General features: G+C 39.8%; 2 protein-coding genes across 3 annotated transcripts; one reads left to right on the top strand and one right to left on the bottom strand.

Moving 5' to 3' along the window:
• Positions 1–1,847: 1,847 nt before the first annotated feature.
• METTL9 (methyltransferase 9, His-X-His N1(pi)-histidine) lies at positions 1,848–19,887 on the bottom strand. 2 transcript variants are annotated; one of them, XM_066329665.1, is made up of 5 exons: positions 19,524–19,880; positions 16,255–16,445; positions 13,848–14,057; positions 13,227–13,411; positions 1,848–2,578 (listed from the first exon to the last, which is right to left on the bottom strand). In XM_066329665.1, exons 1-5 carry the CDS (start codon positions 19,695–19,697, stop codon positions 2,373–2,375), a joined length of 966 nt encoding a protein of 321 aa, XP_066185762.1. In that variant the 5' UTR covers positions 19,698–19,880; the 3' UTR covers positions 1,848–2,372. The 2 variants fall into 2 exon arrangements, with proteins under 2 accessions (XP_066185762.1, XP_066185763.1); XM_066329666.1 differs by lacking the exon at positions 1,848–2,578 and adding an exon at positions 12,297–13,045 and having other exon boundaries at positions 19,524–19,887.
• On the top strand, positions 3,292–9,909 carry IGSF6 (immunoglobulin superfamily member 6). Its single transcript, XM_066329668.1, has 6 exons — positions 3,292–3,404; positions 5,054–5,404; positions 6,406–6,512; positions 7,533–7,586; positions 8,213–8,296; positions 9,463–9,909. Exons 1-6 carry the CDS (start codon positions 3,338–3,340, stop codon positions 9,499–9,501), a joined length of 702 nt encoding a protein of 233 aa, XP_066185765.1. The 5' UTR covers positions 3,292–3,337; the 3' UTR covers positions 9,502–9,909.
• Positions 19,888–23,808: the final 3,921 nt, after the last annotated feature.

The following is a 23,808-nucleotide window of genomic DNA, read 5'->3' as shown; positions in this document are numbered from 1 at the left end:
TTTAGAGTATTTGGGGCAATTTAATGAACTACTGGAGTGGGCTGCGAGCAGCACTGACTGCACACAAACGCCTCTCTGGGCCTGTGGGGAGGAGGAAATCCCTTCCCTCCCACGGAACTCTGGCCTTAGAAATACAGGTGTAGGTACAGTCCTAAGGGTTCTTCTGTTTATTCAATAGGACTGAGCAGGGGTTTGACCCTGATGAATTTAGGTTCTGTAGAAAGATTTTCTTCATTATTGTCATGTTTTAATTCCTCACCTCAAGTGTAAGAATACTTGGTTAAATAGAGTGAACAAAGTAGAAAAATCATAAGAAAGAAAAAAACCTATTATTTACATTGCGCCTTTTCTTCCCAAACTTCTCAATGCCATTGCAAACTAAATCCTCAGTGAGAGGAGTAAAAGATGAGAGACATAAAATGCAGTCTCTTGTGTGCTTTTTAACGTGTGGGATTAAAACACTTAAGTACCTTTGAAGAAGTTTGTCTTCCTACATATTTGCTACCTTAACCTAGATTCATGACACATTAAAAAACATCTTCCCACTATTAGATGAGTACAAAATGAAGGTAGCAGAAGATAAATTACGGGATTCACTCCAGAGCTTACATAGCTCATTTTCTCAACAGACAAATCTGACTGCACTATGTGCCAAAATGTAACAGCACATCCTGAAATGAGAATAACACTGAGTCTAAATTACTGTTGAAAAGTAGTTTGAAATTTCAGCAGCCGAATCCCTTGCTCCATACTACGGAATACTGTTCCACAACCATGACTGACAATAAAAAGCTAATACATGAGGCAAAGTGAGTTTAAGGTAAACCTAAAATGACACATTAAGCATCGTACCTGGTATGCTGGACAAGGCTGGGCTGGGCTGGGCTGGGCTAGGTTGGGCTAGGCTGCCTTGTGCTAAGGTGTGCTGAGCGGGGCAATGCTGGGCGGGGCAAGGATTGAGTGGGCGGAGCTAAGACGGAGTGGGCGGGGCTAGGATGGAGTGGGCGGGGCTAGGATGGAGTGGGCGGGGCTGGGCTGGCCCGGGCCGGGGTGCGGTGGGCGGGGCGATGCTGGGCTGGGCAAGGCTTGTCTAGGGTGGGCTGGGCTAAGGTGGGCATAAAATCACCAATAATTATAAAAACCCCAAAAATCCCCCACTACAGACAACTTTTTTTAGACGTCAAAAGCAACAGAAGTCAGTTCTTACTTTACTTCCTCTGCTCTCTCACATTTGCAACACAAGCACTGCATGACATACACCTGCCAGCTCTGTCCTGCTTATGGCTCTTGTTGTTTTAAAGGGAAGTTATATCCCAACTGCTAGAAATTATCCACTTAAACAGTTTTTAAAACAAGATATGTTCAATAATAAATAGCATTTATTCAGTGCTCCTGAAGAAAGGAAAATATCTCAAACAACTAAACTCTCAAGTCCCTACAGCCTAATCCTCACAGGCAGTTTGACTCCGAAAATTTGCAAGAAACCACCTGCAACTTTTTAAAGCTGAAAACATTTGGCAACAACTTGCTTAGACGGTTTGTTTTTAAAGCCATCAGTTTAAAGTGCAGTTTTGACAAGTTCTACCATAACCACTTCAGCTGGAAATTGGCAAATGCAAAAACAATGAGGATTTATGAGGCTTTGACAGGGAAGAACATGAAGGAAACCCAGCCAAAAGTGATACATTTTTTTGTGCACTGTTATCCCATTAAACAATAATTAAATCCTGTTTAAATAAATACAAGGTTGTGCTGCTACTGAAAGCTTGATTCTCAAGACAAAGAGCAGTCACTGCAGACAAGCATGGCTTTGCTTACAAAAATGAACACAAAAGTTAATGCAAAAGTCATCTCAAAAAAGTTTATTAGCATGATTAAAAACGTGAAGAGTGACAGTAAGAGAGAAAGTAACTTAGCATGGAAGATTATCCATTTCAACAGTTTTATTCAACAAGGCTTGAACTGAATGGATAACTTTATTGCCTGATTTTGCTTGATTTCTTTCACAACAGTTCACACTGTATCAGTTTCACCATTATAAAGACTATTGCTTTTGTTTGGATATGATCCCTGTTGCAGGTAAGTATAAAAAAATATCCCCCATTGCCACTGGAATGCAGAATGCAATGTTGGTTTAAGAGCTGGTAAAAAAGAAATTCTCAGCTGAGGAGTCCATTTAAAAAACAACCTTCCCCCCTCCCCCCCAATCACACTACAAAGAAATACATTAGTATTTTGGCCTTTAAATTTCTTACATGGTATTTATTTAGCATGGCAATCCCAAAATTCCCTCCCTTTAAGTAACCAATAATCAAAACCCTCTTTCAGAGGCTGCTTCTTGGGTTAGATTGTGGAGCTTTACTTCCACAGGCTTACACTGGCTTGAGGACGAAGACAGCATCATCCAGCACGTAGTAGTCATTGTACATGTCACCTTCACAGAGGTAGGGCAGTCTGGTGAAAGCCTCTATGGCAAAACCAGCTTTACTGAAAACTTCTGGCAGGCTGTTCACCTGTTCTTCCCAAGTGTGCCCTTTGATTTCCAAAACTTCTGAGGGCTTTTCCCACTTGCCACCTACTGAGAAAACAGAACAGAATAGCTTTGTTTCAATTATAAAGAAAACTTTACTGTGTGCTGTATTTTCTTACAGAAAGCATAACTACACTAATTATGTTCCATTCCAGTCCACACAGGAAATCACCACACCACTTGTAGAGCTGTTGCAAGATCAGGTCCAATTTATCCCGGCCGTTCAAAAGCAGCTTCTTTAAGGTTATCTTTTGTTACATTTTTAACTAAAAGTGCCAGGGGTGGCCAAAAGGTAACTGCCATTAGTGAGGCTGGTGTCTAGCAGACAGGCACAGAGGTAATTACAGTAATTAGAGTCAGCAAATTGAAAATTATGATTTGCTGTGAAGCTTTCACCAGCAGATCACCACATTACAATGGATGGCTACTTCATGCCTTCAGAGGCCACTTCCCAGCTGATCTGCTAAAGGCTGCTTAGGGTCATATAAAATTAAAAAGCTGATTAAGTAGCATGCTGAAAAATGTCTTGTTATTTGTTAGATCCAATGAAATAATCTGAAGGATTATAGGTACAACTCCCAGGAGTTAAAAATTTAAAGTTCTTCACTCGTTTTCCAAGTAATGTCATCCACAACAAACAAAAGCTTTTGGGTTGGTCTGTACCTTTAACCAGTTTGCTAAATGCAATAGTAAACACCCTCCTAAACAGGAAGTTCTACGTCTTGTGATTAAGACAGTTCTGCAAATCCAAACATTTCCTAAGTTCCTCTTCCTTCAAGAAGATTTATTTCCACAGAGACACAAGAAATGGCCTCTTTCAACAAATTAAAAAATGTACTAATGCTGGCGTTTGACTGGATCCTGTACAGTGCTGGTAAGACTTTTAAAATTTTTCCTATATTTTCTCACTTAACAGCAGTTAAACAAGGCTGAGAATTTTGTGGTTATGATTTGAAACACAGCTACAAAATAAAAGCAGTGAAAAGTTTTACTGAAAATCAAGTTAATTTCTACTATCATCATATGACTTCTGAAGTACACAACTGCTAGCAGATGCTTTTTTCTTCCAGAAGTCTGAAATGCTGCTGTAACCTATAATTTCTGAGTCAAATCCTGCTGCACTTCCCTGCCTGGAACACTCCAGCAGCAGCCTGGTTTCAGAGCAACTGTGTTTGTTTGGGAAGAGGGTTTGGGAAGTTCAGCAGGCAGCACCTATATGACCTGAGGCCACGGAGTTCTGCTCTGCAAGGACACCAGAGCCTGTGGATAAGGTGGAAAAGAGAAGGGGATCAGGTGCAGAAGCACCAGTACTGCCTTTCACCACATAGGGTGCAAGTACATGCATAACTTACAACCTTCAGGTTGCTGTAGCTGCTATGGAATGGCTCTGATTTGGACCTGACACAGAATCAGTTTCACTTTATTCCTGTAAGTCACAGACACTGAATCTGATCTGATTTAGCGAGAAAAATTATGAAAGGACTGTGCTAATTGTTCACTATGGACAGGTTTACAAATTGCGTATCAGCAGTACACTATGAAATTTCAGTTTATTTATCTTCTGGTTTGTTATTTTCTGGAAAGCAGAAAAGGATGTTATTTAGATACTACCTTTATTCTCACTGCAATAACCTCAGTGCCATAGTTTAAATAACTACACTATTTATTTGAATAAATTTAAATATACTAAAACAGAATTCACACAGATTTCAATAAGGATTTAAAAAAAATCTTCCAGACTAGTTATATTAAACCACACATTTTAGTTCCTTAATTAGAATGCTCTTCCCTGATTAACCTTCCTGTTTTCTCTGCACACATTTTTAAATGTCAGAACTAAAAAGCACTATTATTCTTAGAAACTGAGAGTCAATATATGTGATGAAGTGGAAGAATGTCTAGGAACTATTGTGAATTCTAATCAGTGTTATGAAGTTGCTAAATTATAAATGTCTTGATTTATGACATCTCCACTGCCTGCCTTCAGCTTGTCGGGCTTGACTCAGACCAGGAAGAGTGGAGGAGAGAGAAAGCCCTGCAGAACTGCTCCCCTGAGCAACTGCACTTTTGTCACACAACACCCACCTCCACTGGCCAGTACCCCACAAATATGCAGGACAAAATCTCAGACTAGAATCTGCACAAAGTATTCCTCTGGTCTTTTCCAGTGCCAAAGGAAACACTCACATTGCTTCAGATCTATCAATTCTCTCTATTTTGTCAAAAAATAGAAAGCCAAGCACATTACCCCATAGATAAAAGTGTTAAATGAGCACATGTGAAACCTGTAGGAACTATCTAAAAACAAGTTCACTGAAAAGAATTAATAACTATTTTTTAAAACCTTAAATAATTATTAAAGAAAACACTGAAAACCTTCATAATTTCAAGTTTGAAACACAGTTGGTTTCTTCCTTTCCTCCCGCCTTTCCTCGAATGAACCAAAAGTAGTTGTTTTTACTTTTTAGACTGTACCTTGCTTTTTAGCTGTCCCTCACATCACCAACTGGTCCTTCCCAACAGGTGTTGCAGGTCAGTGCCGAGTCACTGTGACACAGCCCAGGTTTCAGCAAGCTGACTCCTCCATGAACAGTGTGTCCCTACCATGCACTTTCTCCACCTCTGGATGTTCCTCGTCCCCACCCGAAGTTCTGTGGTTTCGCTTTTTAACTAATACACATCAGGATTTGTGTACTCCTGAATGCACAGATCATCAGAAGTACAAAGTACATTCATCACAAAAGAACATATCACTTGAGATAAAAGATGTGACTGTAGAGGACAGCGCTGTTTATATCTGTGGAATAGCATTTTCTGACTCAGAATCACCCCTTTCTAAACAAACAGGAGATGGAACTGTACTAACGGTAACAGGTCAGTTGTTCATTCCTTCTTAATGAAGCATCTTAGAAGAAATCAATTATCTTTTCTAAATACTCTCTTTATTTATACTTTCAAGAATGACATTTAAGATGGAAATACCAACAAACCCATTAGGAACAGTATGGTTACATTAAGATGTTATTAGTAAAACCAGAGGGATTCAACAAAAAAGCATCTCAATCTCATCTGGTGATTAGGCTGATCTGTCATATAATGAAGATGACTCTAGAATTCTACAAACAAAAGAAGTTTTGTACTTGTGCTGTCCAACCACACTCTACATCCTCTTACATAAAAGACTTCTGTGGCTATGAGAAAGGAAGTATCAACAAAAAAATGGGAAGTAGAGAAACCAACATTTAGTAGAAGTACATGTAAGACAGAGCATGGCCTCAGACCTGGGGATTCACTCTGCCAGCCTGAGAAAAATGTTCCAAACCTTTGTATCACTTGCCTTCTAGTTAAGAAAGTGATGAAACTTCAGTAACTACATTTAAGTTTTACATGCCTAAAACAGAAAAAGAAAAAAAAAAACACCCACCCAAAAAACAAACAACAACAACAACAACAACAAAACCCCAAACCAAAACAAAACAACCCCCACCCACCCAGAAACACTCAGCTGGCTCAGATGGATTATTACTTGCTTTATACTTTCCTTCCTTCCTCTAATTCCATTTCTGAAGAGAAGTCTATGAGCTTTATTCAGATATAACTTTACAGGAGCAGAAAACTGGATTCCATTCTCTCTCAACCCCTAAAGGAAAGGTCCGTAACCAAAACTAACAGGTCTCTATTGCCCTTGCAAACATATGAGCAAACAAAAGGAAAATTATCTCACTAAGAAATTTAGACTAAAAATTAAAGTTAACCAGAAAAATATTGATGGTATATGGTTTTTTAATTCCTCAGAGAAAGGGAGCTGGAATGCAGCTTAAAAACATTATGTGAATCAGTACTGCCCTGTATTCTAACACTCATTTTTAATGAAGGAGCAGAGAAGCAGCAAAGCAATGGAAAACTCATCTCCATGATCATCATTTCATCCTTGCTGTTCCTGTACAGCTCTGCTGTGCTCACTGCCTTTATGGTCTACAAGGTAGGCTCAAGGTGATTTTTCTGGTTGTTGTTTTTTTTTTTCCATTTTGTAAATTGATGCAGTTTTAACATCTCCATAAGGAGAATAAAAACACATTTCTAGATTTCATAACTATTATGGTTAAGTTTTAAAGAGGAGGTTGAAGCCCATGTGCTGCACACACACATCTGTGAACTCCTATGTGGCACATACCTGAACTCTCAACAGCAACCACATTTTCTTTTTTCAGTAAAGTGTCTAAAATAAAAGGTATTCTGAAGTTAAAATTACCCTGAGAGTATAGATTTCCAGTAGAAGTAAAATAATTTAAATTCACTTCAAAATATTTATGAACTGCAGTAAAGTTACTGCAGACTGACTTTGCTTGTCTACTGCTTCTCTTCATACATGTACAAAAGAGAGACCTTGGTAAAATTTTAAAATATCAGGGACTTGGAAGACGTTTTATGCTTAGAGAAATGAACCCATGAAAAGTTATGTAATTACTGCGCTCTCTTTTTTTTTATCTAGAACAAAATTTTTGTTTAGATAAAAACAAACACACAGAGAGCTACAACAGGAATCTTTACATGATAATGAGACTTTGACAGGAGCATCAGGACTTCACAGTCCTTACTGATATGATATGGTAAAATGGCTCTTTCCTGTAGTGACTACTGTCTAAGCATAAGGACAGTATTGGCTTTTTAATTTTTGATTTTTTTAGAATGTAGATAGAGAGTGAAAAGTACATTGGAAAAAATTAAACAAGCCTTCTTCAGGGGAAAAACTCGATCTGTGAAGTCACTGGTTTATTTCTAAGAATTAAGTAATGTTTCAAGCACTGTGCTCAAAGCAAAAACACTTGCAGTATCACCAGAGCTGAAAAAGGCTTCACACTGATTTTTCCAGTGGTGTAAGCTGATCTAGTGAAACACTTACCTACAAATTGGCACTGCAAAAGGGCAACAATTTTAACTAGTCTGCTAACTTCTCATCTTCTATTTTAATTGCCTTTTCATTTGTTTTCCCCCTCTCCAGTTAAAACCAAAGCTGCTAAAGAAAAGAGGGAAAGACCGAACACCAGAGAACTGTGTATGTTACCATGTTATTGTCTGTGATTCAGAGCCTCTGTACATTACTACGCTTTGTTTGTGATTCACAGCTGCTTCTTCTTGTCTTTTTAAAGTATATTTGGCATCAAATTTGTGATTAACTGATGATTCCATTAAAGAGACATTCTGACCTGCTAAGGCTTCACTTCAGATTTGCAAAAAACGAGTTTCAATCTATATTTAACTAATTTTAACGAATCAGGTGATTTATTTTTAACGCATTGGATGCATAGTAAAGGCAATCTGTGTAAAGGCCATCTCTAACACACTATTTCCTTTAGGTTTTAAGTAATTTTTGTTCAAACTTCTGACAATAACAGCTTTTGCTATTAATTAACAACAACCTTCACCACTACGTATCCTTATATAAAAAACAGAAGCCATGCATTTAAAGATCCATTAAATAAGGTGTGTATGTTAAGTAATGCAATATTAATGTAATTTAAAACCCTTTTGCTTGCTAAACTGCCTGTTTTTAAAATGCTACTCATCAACATTCCCAAAGACATATCCAGGTAAAAAAACCTAAATTAGAAAAGGTAGAAAAAGATGCTTCCTCCAACTCAAAATGTTGCACTGAACCAAAATATTTTAAATAATTTGCAGAAAATAAATAGTGGCCGAAAAGTTTTTCAAGCAATTGCTCAAGAACTTCAAAAGCAGAGATATGCTCAACACTGCCAACAGCCTGTGAGTATCCACCTACCAATACCTACATTTATGAGAAAAAAGAGAAACAGAAAGGTTTTAAGAGTTTACAGTATCTATTTCCTTTAAAGTTGATAGAGATGTAAAAAAAGTATTCTGAATTACAGTCAAAGACATTGCAAAGCATTCTCAATGGCCATATGCATGCAATTACATATATTTATTTATACATGTGTATGTATATAGACACACCCACCCACCCCCCTATTTAAATGTATGCATATACATTTAAAATTAAAACTGCCACAGATTTGTATTTTGCTAAGAAGAGGTCTAGTTCTATACTGTTTGGTAAAATGCCTGGAGCTGTTAAAAAGGTTATATCTGAAAAGTATAACTGCTTTTGCAGCTTCTCTTGCTCCATTAACCCAGAGGAGGGGACAGAAACATAATGAAACTATTATAAAAGCTCTATAATATATTTAAGGCATTTCCCTTCTTCCAGCACACAGTGTCTAAACTAAGTACTCAATATCACTGGGTAAAGCCACACAATTTATTTCATCATTCCACATTTATGCCAGTAAATTACATAACTTTTATATATTATATATATAATATATATTATTATATAACAATAATTTTACATGTCCCATGTAAATTATTAAAAAAAACCCCAAACCTAAATAAAACCAAATCACACAGCTTTAGAAATCACATGTATTTGCAAGCATAGAAAATCACTTCAAAATCTTGCTTCCCTTGAAAAACAACATTAATTCCTTTCTATTCTGAGCACAGAGAGCATTAGAGATGCAAGGAGGAACCAAATGACACATAGGCCAAAGTAAAGCACTACTCTCATATACATTGTACTTAATTTATTTCCATACAGCTCCAATGATTTTCCTCTGCAATTACCCTTTAAAGTCCTCAAGTCCCTGCTGACATATCTTGGTTTGACCATCAGATATGAAAATATGGGCTATGTTGTACTGCCCCTGTGCTCCCTGGAGGTTAGGACAAGCCAACAGGATAAGAAACATATTCTGAACCCTGTAGATACTACATGGACAAAAACAACTGAATAAGAGGGCAGAAAGGATTTTACTGAAACACTAAAGAGATGGAGTTTGCCTAAAAAAAAGAAATTCTGCCTTAATTTAAAAAAAATTATGACCTCAATAACGAAACACTTCTTTCCCTAGGATGATTTGGAAGATGACACAGTTTATCAGAATAGATGAGCACTTGCAGCACTTCAGATTTGTTCAACAGTTCTCCTGCAAGCAAAGGAGCCGGTGAGGAAGTTAAGCTTCTTCACAGACTTCCTTTGCTTTAAATGGAGAGGAGATAACCTTGCAGGGCAGTGTTCTTCAGGAGTATTTTCTAAACAGACCACCAGAATCAAGTGCATTGTACCTTACAACTGTGTTACACATTTCATTTTCCATTTCCAAGAACCCTGGGAAAAGACCTCATCCTTTTAAAATAACTACTGATGCTTCATAGAAGACTCATTTTTTAGTTTAGATTTAATTCTTTTTTTTCTCTTTACATAAACTTTTATGTATTCATTTCACACGAACTGAGGAATTGTGAATGATGTTTGATAATGGACAGCAACAGAAAATAAACTCGTTTCATGGGTGAAATTCTGGATTTGCTCATGTTAATGGGATAGTTTCTGAGGTAATGTTTACCTCAATCAATGTTGAGGTAAATCAAAAATTAAATAAAATCAATAATTAAATAAAAAAAGTAAATTAACCTTAGAACAGTTTGAACAGAGAAAAACCTGTGTATTAGACAGGCAAGCAGAACAAACTGACAATATAAACACATGTAGTATCCTGGCAAAGCTCATTTGGGAGGGGAGCATCTTCCAAACCTATTTAGGAAAGTAAATGTCATTGTGAAAGCACTGTTCCTCCAACACTAAAACTCACCTGCTAGGCTGACAACCCTCATCTCCCAGTCCCACCACCCCAAGTCAGGAATACCTGGAGCACCACATTTTGCCTTTACAAGCCTGTTCAATGTGGACACAAGCACAAAAAAGAACTGTACTATCCAGTAAAAGGCAGTATACTTTTTTTGAAGTACCTTTTTCAGCAGTTACTTCCTAGACAATCTGCAAAACCAGCACTGTTACAAGGGATCTGTTGGTATCAGGCATTTTCCCTTGTAAAGAACAACTGCATCCTTTTATCACAATTTAAATAAACAAGGCTTTGTTTAACAAATTAAATGGCATTTCTCACTTCTGCAAGATGAGAACTGACAGCTGAGGAAAAGCAAGGGTCCATCTCACACTCTACTGTGTTTCCAGCTCAATTAATAGTATTTCAGGAGGACAGAATACACGCCTTTGCCTTCTCATCCCTGTCAATCAATCACAAGGATATTAACATTTTCAACAAAGAAATTTCACACTCCTAGGCTCCCAGTGCTCACTACGTGTGACATATAGCATGACATTTTTATTTCAGAGAAACTTACACCAGTCCAGTCATGTATTATCCAATGATGACTTTTTCTGTCTGTATTAGAAAATACAAAGGATTCTTATACAGCTCTATGAAACACCTATTAAAAACAAAGTTGTTCTTAGTGACTGGTCTAATACCTGATGATTCATCAGGCTCTCCTGCCAAATTTAGACACCTGCAGTAAATGCATTCCTGGTTGTTCTGCATGTTGAAATAAAACTGAGAAGCCCCAGAGAGAATCTATGATTGAGCTCTTCTGGACTCTAGGTGTCACTGTCATTCCACAAAGAGTGAGCACAGATCTGTATTTTAATTCCTCCTCCACCTTGCTTTGTTCTCTTAGAGCAGGTTTTATGTTATTCACATAGACAGCTTCCACCATTACCATCCCATTATACTGCATGCAATAACCCAAATCTCATTTTGATTAAAATAATTTCTCCACTCCTGTCTATGGATCTATCACTGGATCAAACACCTTACCTGCCCCAATGCTTTTCCATTTGCTCTCCTACAAAATTAAAAAGTTTCACTACATGGGCCCAAGCTGGTTTTAATGAGCTGCTACAAGAAGTTACTTGAGCCGTGGAATGTTCTCCTCTTTGAGTGTTCCCAGTATAATTTGGTTATATATAAAACATATGTACATATCTATTTTTAAAATGCATCATCATGGAGAACAGCTGAATGAAAATACTGAAATTCTAAAATGGTTTTTGCATCATGAAGACAGTCTGGCATTTAGCTGTCTGTTTCTTTAGCCCACAGTTACACTGATCTTTAGTGGGAAAGCTGTAATTTTGTGTGTGCCAACCTTCTCTGTTAACAGTTTATATGGTCCATAGCCATAATAGTGGCAAATAGACAAAATAAGCATGTTTTCAAGTTTCAAACGTGTTAAGGGAACAAAACTACCTCCAGCAAAGTGATTCATCTGCCAAGTCACATCACAAATAAAATTATGACATTGGTTTCCAAATCACCTTACAACAGCATTTCAACTTTCAATAAGTAGGAATGGCTGTGTTCAACAATCACAGAACAGGTTTCTGCTCCCTTGGGATTTGTAAATTTAATTCTCTATTCTTCTCCCAGTGTATGGTAGGAGATTAATGATGAAGGATATAAGCAGGCTTAAAATAGTTTGTTCCTTAACTTATCCCCTCCTGTTGAAACAGGGAGTTGTACATGGTCTGTTATGGGCTACTCAAAAAAATGCAGCAAGGTAGATGTGGGGTGCAACAGTGATTGTCAAACACAATGACACAGAGCTTTGAAGGCACACAAAAAATCATTTCTCATTTTTCAGTTCTAGTATGCCAGTGAAAGACTAGAAAGACACAGCTTGGTGTTTGGAATTTTAAAGGATTTCTACAAGGGGAAGCCATATTGTTACACATTACAGGAACAATAAGTTGTAACCAAATATGCTTGAAATACTTTACAGACGCCCAAGTCAAACACCAAATCTAATTTAAGTCACATTACTTCTCAAAATAATTACAAGCTCAAATGCCATATTTTAAGTAATTCTTCATCTTATGGCATTATTTCTTATACTTTTCTTTTTCCTTCCTCCCATCAAAATACCACTAGCATGTCAAAAGAGAAAACCAGATTCAATGTGATGCATTTATGATTGCCACAACATGATTAGTTCTGTATTTTCTCAGCATCCATGCCTTTCCACAGACAAGTTTTAACACTCAAGGAGCACTAGAACAATGACTGATGAACATCAAGCTCCTGGAATTCAAACCACCTTCAGGGTGCTTCAACCTAAACCCACAATCACAGGCATGTAAAAAGGTTTCCAGTCTCATTAGAAGTTTAGTCATAAGGACAAATTAATCTGAAAATCTCTCATATGTTTCTTTAAAATCCAAGTAGGGTAAATATTGAATTTTGGCACTGGATTTTACTTTTTATTCCTATTACTAGTACAATGTAAATTAATACAATATTAATACTGGTTGATACTTTGTATTTGTAGGAGTCCACATTTTTTACTTTGAGGCCTCATGTTGGAAAGTGGAAGTTACCTTCCTATGAATTTTTACATGGGATTCATCTGGAGCACTTGAGACAGCTTGAGCTGAACGGCTCTATTCAGCATTAGACAGTTCTGATGGTTTTGCTCAACTGATCACTAGAGACAGCTGGGGTCACCTCTAGGTAAAAGGCCCTAATCAGGGACCGGTTCTCTCAAGTTGCTCCACCACAGCTGAAATGTGGTAACTTGCTAAACACCATCTGTGACTTCAATATTTGAGGTCTTTGTTGGTGCCAACAATGTCTTCTGTGGAGTTAAAAAACCAGCTTACATCATGTGGCCCACTTACCTATGATTTCATACTTCTGAACATCCCCTCTACTAGTTATTTGTAAAAAAAATCAAATACAAACATGTTATCCATGAAACATTTGATTTGGGATACTACATCCTACGAATGGTTTCTTTACCTGCCTAAACAGCTTACCATTTTCCACATAGGGGTGAAATGGCAGAACCAGTGCTAGGATGACTCTGCCTCTGGTTGGCTCCAGTACACTTCTAATATCTTTTAATACGGTCAGTGGTTGATCACAGCGATCCAGCAAATTCAAACAGCTGATAACATCATACTGAAATCCTGTGTTTTGCCATTCATTTACACCAAGCACCCTGTGAAAGTAAAGAAAAAGAAATCTGTTAGATCAGTCTGTTAAATAAAAACAAGCTGGTTTCAGACAGGACTACTGAAGACAAAAATTCCCTGTGGATGTGTTGATAGTGCAGGTAAGGTAACCATTTAGAGAAGAGACAGACATGATTTCTTCTGGTCTTTTGGAAAAGAAAACTAAATCAGTGATCGGCATGGCTACATGTCCAGCCCCATGAACCTTTATACAACCTGATAAACATCAAGTAATATAGGAGACAAAAACTAACACTGGTAAGAAGGATCATGACATGTGTTGGTTTTTCTGCTTTTGTACAGGCCAACCTTTTCCATAACAATCAAACAATAAAAGAATTGACTGAAAATACTGAACATTCATTAAATTACAAAGAGATTACTTTGCTGTAATGTCTGGATGTAGGAATTATTCATTGATACCTGTATTTCTTCTTCTGAAGCTGCCATATCATAGTTTCAGACAATTCAGTGGCATAGATTTCTTCAAAGTGAGGACTCATAACTTTAGTGACTTCTCCATCTCCAGCCCCTAAATCGAGAAGTCTGTGGGATTTCCATTCAGGATTTATTTTAAGCAATCTTTGAAATTGTTCTGGGGAAAACACAAACATTGAGCCCCTTCCCAGCAGCCTAAAATGTAAAAACAAGAAATAACCAATTTTGTACAAACTTTAACAGGACAGACAGCGAAGAAATTTAGAATGTGCTTTGGCAGGAACCGGTCACACAAAATAATAAGTAGACAAGGTCACTGCTCAGATAAATTTTAAATCCAGTTCAACTTGCCTTGCACTTGTAAGAGATCAAACACAGAGCCACATGGAGTTACAGTGGTTAAGACTCTAGAAGGAATTTGATTAGGTAAGGAAGAGCTCATGGGGTGCAGCTCAAGAAAATGATTGCATAAAGAAAAAAAAAAAAAAGAAGGGGAAGAGAGAGAGTAGGAAAGATAAAGACTGAATCTTGTCACATCTGCAGATTGGAATCTCTGCTACGTACTTAAAAAAACCCCTCCAAGATGAAATAACAGAGGAAATAAAATGGCTGCAGACACAGAAATATGCACAATGAATGAGGAATAGGATGTGGAACAAGGAGGGAAGACAGGGAACAGATTTAAAGAAAGCATAGGGTAACGCTGCTGGAGGGGCAAAAGAGATTTTTTAATTCTATGACACAATGGCTTTTGCTGCTATCTGCAGATCCTGCATTCAATATGAGAAGCTGTGGAATAGAAAATAGACAACTCATTAAGGAATTGGGAAGAGGTGACAGTTGGATTCCTTATGGATCAAGTCAATGCCATACCCGCCCACAACTGTTTGAAGACTACACAGTGACACGTTTCAGCTGTCATAGCAGAATTCAATGATGAAACAGTTAGAAGAACAGGCAGAGGAGGAAGAACTGGTCAGTAATAGACTGCAGGTAGATAAATACCATTCTTTAAACTCTTGTTGGATAGCAGTTTAAACTTAAAGACAATGAACAGGAAAAAAGCTAAACAGAGACAAAAAGACTCAAAAAAGAAAAAGATGTGGAAAGGAGCTGGCCTAGGAAAGACTGACTACTAAAACCCAAACAAACAAAAAGGATAGAGTATACAAAGTCATAGAGAAGAAAATAAGCATGATATCAGATGTATAAAAATAAACAGACTACATCCAATTTAAGTAGAGCCCCCTTGCAGCACACATGTGTCAGTCCACACTGTATAATTGGCTCACAGCTATTATTCCTAACAGCATTATGAGGTGTTATTCAAAGCCCTGAAGAGCCTTTGAAAAAAATGGAAGAGAAAGGAAGAAGAGACCAAAGGAACCTTTATATAAAGCAACGCATAACTAAGAACACCACAGGGAAGCTCATAAAGTCATCTGGGTAGAAAATAAGGAAAAGACTATTTTTCTAGCCTCAGTAGACAGCTGCTATCTTGTATCAGACTGTGCAGAAGTATGTAGCAGGTGCAGAGGTGGGGATACTGGAGAAATTGGCTAAATGCAACAAAATGCATTTTTCATAAGGTCAAAGCTGCTAAGCTGTTAAATGTGTCTGAACGGGGTAAGCTGAGCAAAAAAAAACACTGCCCTGGTTGAAAAAAAAACTGAAGCACCCATGAACATCCAAACTCCCCTACAACTGATGCAATAAGAAGAATGCTGATTTATCCAGTTATGTTTTTCTGCTTTGCCAATGGCTCATCAGGCAAGCATGCTCCATCAGAAATTATCTGTTCCAGTGCAGCTTACAGACAAATTGAGGTGGAATTGTTTTAGAGAAAAGAGAAAGGACAATATTCCACATTAGTGTTACCAGACATAACACTTGGCCAGCTTTGCACTGTTTAGAAATAGGCCATGATTTGCCATGGGCAGGCAAAAACTCTCCAGTAGGGAGAGCTTTAGGTACAATACAGAACTGTCTGGATACAGCCACCAAACAAGACAATCACAACAGTACCTGAGAAAAATGTGGCAGTAGGGAAAGGGCAAGGTGGGAGGGGGAAAGAAAGCTGAGGGAAGAGACACAAAGAGAACACTCTCTTAGAAGAAAATTAATACAAGCAATTGTTATAAAATGCAATTAGAATCGTCTGACTGTCTTTTATTAATTGCAATTACCTCCTCTGTCTCCCCATACTGAAAATGGTGTTCACCAGTTAAGAGGGCTGGGCATGATGAACACAGCAGGGCATCTCACATCTCACAGAGCAGCAAAGGGAAATTACACATTTTGAAAAGCTGGCAGATCAAGGGGTAGGGCTGAACACCTGAAAACTCTAAATCCAAACTGTATTTGGCTTACCCAAGATCAACTTTTCACTTACCCATTGATAGATGTTCTAGACATAAAAAGGCTAAAAATAGAGGACACAAAAGAGTGATAGAGCTGGATAAACAGCCAGCCTGACTTCTCAATGCTGTTGTTTAAGAAGATCTGTGTTCCTTGGTCAAGGTAACTCTGGACAAAAATGGGCTGAAGGGATTCAGACAACTGTTCAGTGTTGCAGACATACCACTAGAGAAAGAAATAAAAGATAATTTTAAAAGTTCAGCAATGTATACCCAGAAGTAGTCAAAACTAATACATTCAAAATTATTACCGATTTCTATAAATACAAAAAAATTCGATTTTCCTACAGTCTTTCCAACAAACTTCAAGGTTAAATTAACTTAGAATTGTAACGAAGTGAGGACTGATTACTTGCTAAGAAACTGTCAGCTGGGGTAACTCCCCAAAGATTTAACACGCATGTGCTCAGATCCTGATCCCATCACATTTGTTTACCTTGTTGGGAGAGGAACACTCACTCACGGCAGGTTTACACAGCATTCAGCAAAGTGGAACTTCCAGGCATCAGTGTAATGGCACAGGATTCTTACTGCAATGTGTGCAGCCTCCCAGCAGCAGTGCCAGCAAGCAGAGGGGAGCACACAGTGCACCAGGGCTCTTATGTCAGACTCATGAGTAGGGGCTCCATCAAACACTGGCCAAAGCAGGGAGGGAACACTCTTCAGCTGAGCAGCAAATGTGTCTGCTCACGTTTGAAAACCACCTGCACGATGAGTGCATTTCTGGCAGAATCAGGCTCTTGCCTGTACTTTCAAACACACTTGTGGGTAGAACAAGTGAGTGATCCTTTCTTCTGAAACACAGATTCTGAGCCTTGCACAAGGATCCCCGAGACCACTGATTCACCAGTTTAGGTCTCTTCTCACTGCAGCTCAGCACTTGCTAAATAAATCAGCACAGGCCAGTGATTCCCAAAAGGAATCCTTAGTGGCTCCTGAAAAACCACTAAACCAGCAACTTGTGTACTTTGTCCATTCATTCAGAAGCCAATTCCAAGAGCGTGGCAGAAGCAAATGATCCCAAGGAGCTGAGGAGCAGGCTGGGATGTGCCAGGTTTACTCACAAGGCTGCTGCCTCACTCCACTGAACAGGTTTGGAGTGGCTCAGATGATTTGCCTTTTGCAACATGTTGCAAATTTCAATCCAGAAGAAAAACACTTTCAAAGCCTTGGGAAACAGAGGCTTTGTTCTTATAAGCAGCATGACTACACCTGAGCTCATACACCTTGGGGTTCTGCATTGAACTCTCACCTGCAGTTCCACTGAAAAACAGCGGTCTTACAATTCCTGTCTTTAAGACTTCTAAAGACTGATGTAACCACTGGCAGAAGGATGATGGTGACAACTAACAGAAGCTTGTTTTCAAAAGTTTGGTGTTGTTCACAGATCTCCAATTTCTTCTTCTCAATATGGTTTAGTGAGTATGGTGGTATTTGGTCAAAGGTTGGACTCGATGATCTTGGAACTCTTTTTCAACCTCAATGATTCTATGATCCTATGATCTCTCATGGTTACCCTTGCCAATAAAGTTATTGAAAACTACCTATATAACACTGGTGAACAACAGAAATTCTAACACGTTACAAGAGGAAAAAAAAAACCACAAAAACCCAACAACAAAGCAAAACCCCAAACTCCCCAATCTAAATTTCAAATGGAAAAAATGGTGAAAACCAGCTTAAGTCCAGAACTACTTCCTCAAAACAGAAACTACTTTTGTTTTCCTCCATGTACAACATATGAAAGGCCACTAGTTACGGGGCATTGTGTCAATCTCATATATTTTCAGATTGTTGTGCTAAGACCTTTGTTATAACAAAAATTATAAACATTGCAACTCTGGCCTAATATTAGTAAAAGGACGCAAAACTTCTTTTAGATAATTTACATAAAACTAGTTAAGTCAGTAAAACTGCAGAGTCAAAGTACCAGGAGTCTGAACATGCAACCCTTGTTTACCCTACAAACTCAGAAACCATAAATCCTATTAAACGTACTAAATAATCAATACCTTTATCAATACATTGAAAATCTAGATCCAATAAAATAGAAATGGAGATTATCCACTACAGACCATGTACCTGTGAACGACACAGGCACCTCCACAACACATTTCCCTGACTTGTCTTTCTACCACAGCTTATAACAACACAAAAGACTTTCAGATTTTCTTTGTTCACCAGAAGGAAGTTCTTCTTGTAAACCTGAATTCTGCTTCTCTTTCTACTTACGTCCTGAATGATCCCAACAGCACACCACAAGCATTAAATTCCGAGGATACATCCACCCAACAAGATTCTGGATGTCAGTGCCCACCCAGAGCACTAAGAAGGCTGCAGGAATGGATCAGCAGGAAGAATTATGGTCTTCCTTTGTACAGCAGTCCTCGAGTGTTTATACTACATCTTCTTCGTTAGCTCGGTTCTGCATATTTAATCTAGATTAAGCTGCCAGCTTCCTTCTGCACTAAGAGTTTTTATTAGCCCTTCTAACTCCTGTCAGATTTTCAGCAGCATTTCTCCAAAACATAGTCCGGATCTGAACACATTCCAAATGAAATCTATCACGTACCCATCGCATGGCAAGGGCACGGCCCCTAACTTCTCCACGAGATACCGACCCATGCGGCCACACTGCCCAAACACAGCACCAACCTTTAATCGGATCACATTGCAACAACTCACTCCCAGTCTGCCACCTCCTACTGCTCCAAGGCCTCTGCGGGAGTCTCAGTTTCCCACTTGTTTTGTTTTGTTTTGCTCTACATGCAGCGGTACTAATTACACACATCTCTGTGATTACAAACCCACCGCCGTCACCAGCACCTGCAAACTTCACCGGAGCGCTCTCTCAGGGCTCACCGGACACAGGGGCTGTGGGCTGAAAACACCGGGGCGCGCCTCTCCCGGGGGCAGCTGTGGCCGGGGTGCGGGGACAGCGCTGCTCCGCCGCTCCCGCCCCGCTCGCCCCCCGGCCCGCGGCCCCGGCAGCGCCCGCGGCGCCTTCCGCACGGCAACTTTCTGACGGCAGGACAGAGCAGTTCCCTCTCTTTGTCTGCGCTGCCCGGCCCGGGGCTCCCTCAGCCCGCACCGCGGTCCCCGCTCTCCCGCCGCTGCCCTCAGCGGAGCCCCCGCCCCTGCCCGCGGAGCTCCCCGGGGCCGGGGGTCCCGGTGCCGCCCCGGCCCGGCACCATGAGGGGAGGGAAGGGAGGGGCGGGCACCGCGGCCGCCGCCGGGGCTGTACCTGGTGGTTCTCCCTGGCGTCCGCGGCTGGCTGGCGGTGGCTGCCCATCATATTCACGTAGAGGGACCTGGATAAAGGGCTCCGCAGGTACCGGGCCGGGCCAGCCCACATTGTCCTCCTCAGCACCCACAGGAGCGGGGTGTAGCAGCCCAGCCAGCACAGCCACAGTCTCATGGGGAAGGGGCGCGATCAGCCCCGCGCGCCACCGCCGCCCCCCCGCTCCATGGCAGCGGCGCTCCGCTCGGGGCCCGCGCACACGCTCCGGGCGGAACGCGCCGCCGCGGCAGCGGGGCCCGCCCGGACGCCTTCGCTGCGACACGCCGGGGCCCGGGCGCACCTCGCCTCCCGCTCCCTCGGCAATGGCCGGGCGGGGCCGCGCCGCCTCCCGACCCGAGCGGGGCCGGGCAGCGCGGGCTGGCGGCGGCTCCCCGGGCTCCTCCTTCGTCCCCGCCCCGGGCACCGCCGGCAGCGGCGGCGGGCACGTGCCGGGCGCCGCCCTGACAGCCGTGCGCGGGGCTGAGCGCCGGAGCCGCGGGCCCCGGGGCTGTGTGCACGGAGCCCCGGCCAGCGCCGCCTTCCCCTCTGAGCAGGTTTGATGGCGGGACCGGCCCCTCCATCACCGGCTGAAGGCGGCACTGGAAGGCAGAGCCCTGCGGGATCCTGGCTTTTACCTGGAACCTCCTCTGATCGAGCACTGATCACATCCGACCTTGCTTATCTTGGGAAATCTGCAAAACCAGAGCAACAACAGAATATTGCCAGAGAATTTTTGTTGTCGTTCGGTTCATTTTCAGCGATGTTTAACCCCCTTGAGGAAAGTTTTTGACTTGAGCGCTTTAGACAGTTTTCCACTGAAGATTGCTTTTTTTATTTTATTTTATTTTTTTTCTCTCCAATAGCTAGATGAGCTAGAATGCCTTTTTTATTTGGCTTGGGATTACGACTCCTTTCCATGCCTGTTCTTATTTGTAAAGACAGACTAGTTTATTTTTTCCCTCCAGGAATAAAACATCTTTGTAATCAAAATCCAAAATGACAAGAGATAAATTTGCTGCTTTTAAAACAGACATCTGCTTGCAATATTATAAACCAGTAAATAAAATTGCTTCAGGTTAGTTACATGTTGTTCACAGGGAAACATATCTCGGTTTTATCACATAAAAAATAGAGATAGTTGATTGCATACCAAATAAATTAAGAAATTTGCTAGCTTTTGTCTTTGCATCATTAGCATACAACTTGGGTGTGTTTCAATGGAGTTTTTCAAAATTCCTACCCAATGTTACATTTGTCATTAATATTCTGATGCAGTAGTTGTATACTCAGCATATTTTTCACTTGACAAGCCATAAAGAACTCACTGTTCATGCATATTTAGGTAATAATTTTGATGTATAGTCATTTGCATATAAGCTGTTGGAATTGTAACCAACTGCTGGACAATCTCAGCAAATCATTTGTGGTCTAAGTAAGCTTTGTCATTCAATTGGTGTGCTGGGAAAGGATTTCCAGAAATAGTGGAACCAATTTTTCCCCTGCTTTCTGCTCCACTGTTTGGAGAGTGTTTTTCCTTTGTCTTGATGGAAAATTTCTATAATCAATTGAATCCCTGGAGCCAAAAAGGTCCCAAACACACCTGAAGGGTTTAACACAGCCTGGCTTCTGGAGCAGGCTCCATGGCAGGGCTGGCTGCACAGCCTTGTGTTGTTTATAATGTAAATCCTCAATTTTCCCAATAAAATGCAGTGATAAAACAACTTTCCCTTCTATTCTTTAAACATTAACAAGAAAGGGATTACCAGAAAGAGGTCTTTAAGGTAAACACAGATATCTAAAATCCTCTCCCCCAAAGGTAACCTAGCTGTGGGTCTGTTGAGGCCCTCAGGATAACTCCCCCAGACTCAGTTGCATGTTCCTTTACCAAACCAGCTGGAATTCTTTTGCCTGCATGTACTACTAAGCCTTGTCCCCGAGCTGGCTTAATTATGCAAGGAAGTGCTTAGAAGTACTTTATGGAGATGTGGCTTATCTGAAGTTTTCCTTCCCCTTCCTGCTTGTCTTTCCTGACAGCAGTCTGTATTTAAATGTAAACATTCCTACCAGCCATGTCAGCACAGTACATTCATGAATTACTGAGCAGCTCCACAATCAGGGCAGCAGGACACTGGGATGGTCATTTTGTACAAGACCAGAACAGATGTGGGCTTGTAAGCTCCACAAAACATCATTCTCCCTCACTTAAAATTAAATATGCTTTGTTGTCATTTATTCAATATTTTCACTCTATCATTGCTCATATATTATATTACTACTATATTAGACTAACATTCTTTAGTGTCTATTGGGCAACATCCTTTTAAGTCTAGCAGACATTTCTGCTTATTGATTTTCAATAAATAAAATTTATTGTGTATTAAGTTCCATGTTCTCAGAATTTATAGGGAAACTATAAGAATAGGATTCAAGCATCACATTTCTCCTCCTCTGAGCTTACTATAGCATTTCATATTTTATACTATACACACACTCACAACCTCTTTATCAGTTATGAGACTATTTTAGACACTCTTAAATTATCAAGATTAAATGGAGGCATTTTTCCAGCAGTGGGAGTTCAAGCTCAGATACTGTTGGCTAATAAGGAGAGAAAGCAGGGAAACCAGCTGTTGCAAGACACTGAACTTTTGCCTTTGATCATCCTTTACTTGATTCACAGCCAAAACCTATCATGTAGGTTTAGCAGAAGATAACAAACTTTAGTGGGTGACAGAGAAATGGAGAATAAGCAATGTCAGTCACAGCACAGAGCCAACCTTCCATTCCTGTAGGAAGACCACTACCCAAATTTGAAGCAGTCTTCCAGTCCTCGTTGGGATTGACTATTGATGCTCTAAAAGACATTTCCCCTACCCTTATAACCAGGGAAATAGGACAGACAAATGGGAGAATAGTGCATAATAAACTTGGAAAATTATTAATATTTTACATAATAAATATTTTGACTTGTAGTTCTCAGATTTTTTTTTTCCCAAACTGGTTTATTCTACAGATAATGTCTCCTATCTTCAGGCTGTCTTGCTTAGAAGGCTTTGATTATGTACTTTTCTTGCAGGAATTCTTGACATGCAGCAGACTGTAGAGCCTATTCAAACAGTGCATTGAGTCCTATCACTCCTTACTCCTTTTTTATTTCAGCAAATTAATGGTAACTTTACCAGACAGTTTCCAGAAAAAAGAATTCTGATTATTTCAATGAATTCTTGATGTAATTTTGACTCTTAAATTAGCCACTTATTAGATTTCCTGTTGTATAGCATGGTACTCTTTCAAGTTGTAACACTATATTCTAATAACTTAATATTAGAAATAGCTAACACAGTCACCTAACAAACCCTATTTGTGGTACAATAACATTATTTTATTGTATATGTGTTAAAATATATATTCTATGAGGATAGGATGAACATGGGAAATTTAGGAAATACAGAAACAGTAAAGATAAAAGAGACTATTCTACATTTTAAAGGAACTGTCAAGGAGAAGACTGTTTCATATAATGAAACAAAGACTATTAACTTAAATTCCTTTGACTTCCATTCCTGCCTCTCAGATATGAAATACATACATATAATGCAGGAGATCTTTTCTAATTCAAACCCTAAACACACAGGCTGTGTCTGCTCTGCTATTTGTATTTACCTATCGACAGAGTATTTACACAAGTGATGCTGCGTGTGCACGTAACGCTGTTAGCATGCACAGTGCAAATTGCGGGGCAACAGTGTCTCTGACAAGAGAGATAAAAACCAGATAAGGCAGCTTCAAACTTTGCCACAGTTCTGGCTTCTTACATTTTAACATAAATCTTCATATTCCTATCAAAGGATTCATTTGGATTTCTAAATATTTAATGACGATCTCCCACTTTTGCATTCATCGCCTTGAAAGCAGTTCACACTTCACAAAAGGCAAGGAAATTATGTTTTTTCTACTCTGCAAATGTAAAAGCTGAGGCACAAATGAAAGCTTTTTTCAACTCTGGTATTTCAGATCTCAAACTTCTTCATTAAATTATGCAGAGCCATTTCTTACACTCCTTTCTTTTCCAAGTTACCTGTAACAGTAAGTGCAGAGCCTTGAAAATCAGCTGTCTCAGTCTTTTAAAACTGGAATCCACACAATGCTCTTGTACTTTTAAGTGGCAGTCCCTAAGAAAGGTGCCCAGGCAAAACAAAATACAAAAATGCAGTGACTGTATTATGCTAAAGGTGTTTATCACTGCACA

This window comes from Sylvia atricapilla, chromosome 15 (assembly GCF_009819655.1).
Source record: "Sylvia atricapilla isolate bSylAtr1 chromosome 15, bSylAtr1.pri, whole genome shotgun sequence".
Lineage (NCBI taxonomy): Eukaryota > Metazoa > Chordata > Aves > Passeriformes > Sylviidae > Sylvia > Sylvia atricapilla.
This window is presented reverse-complemented; position numbering and strand designations above follow the sequence as displayed.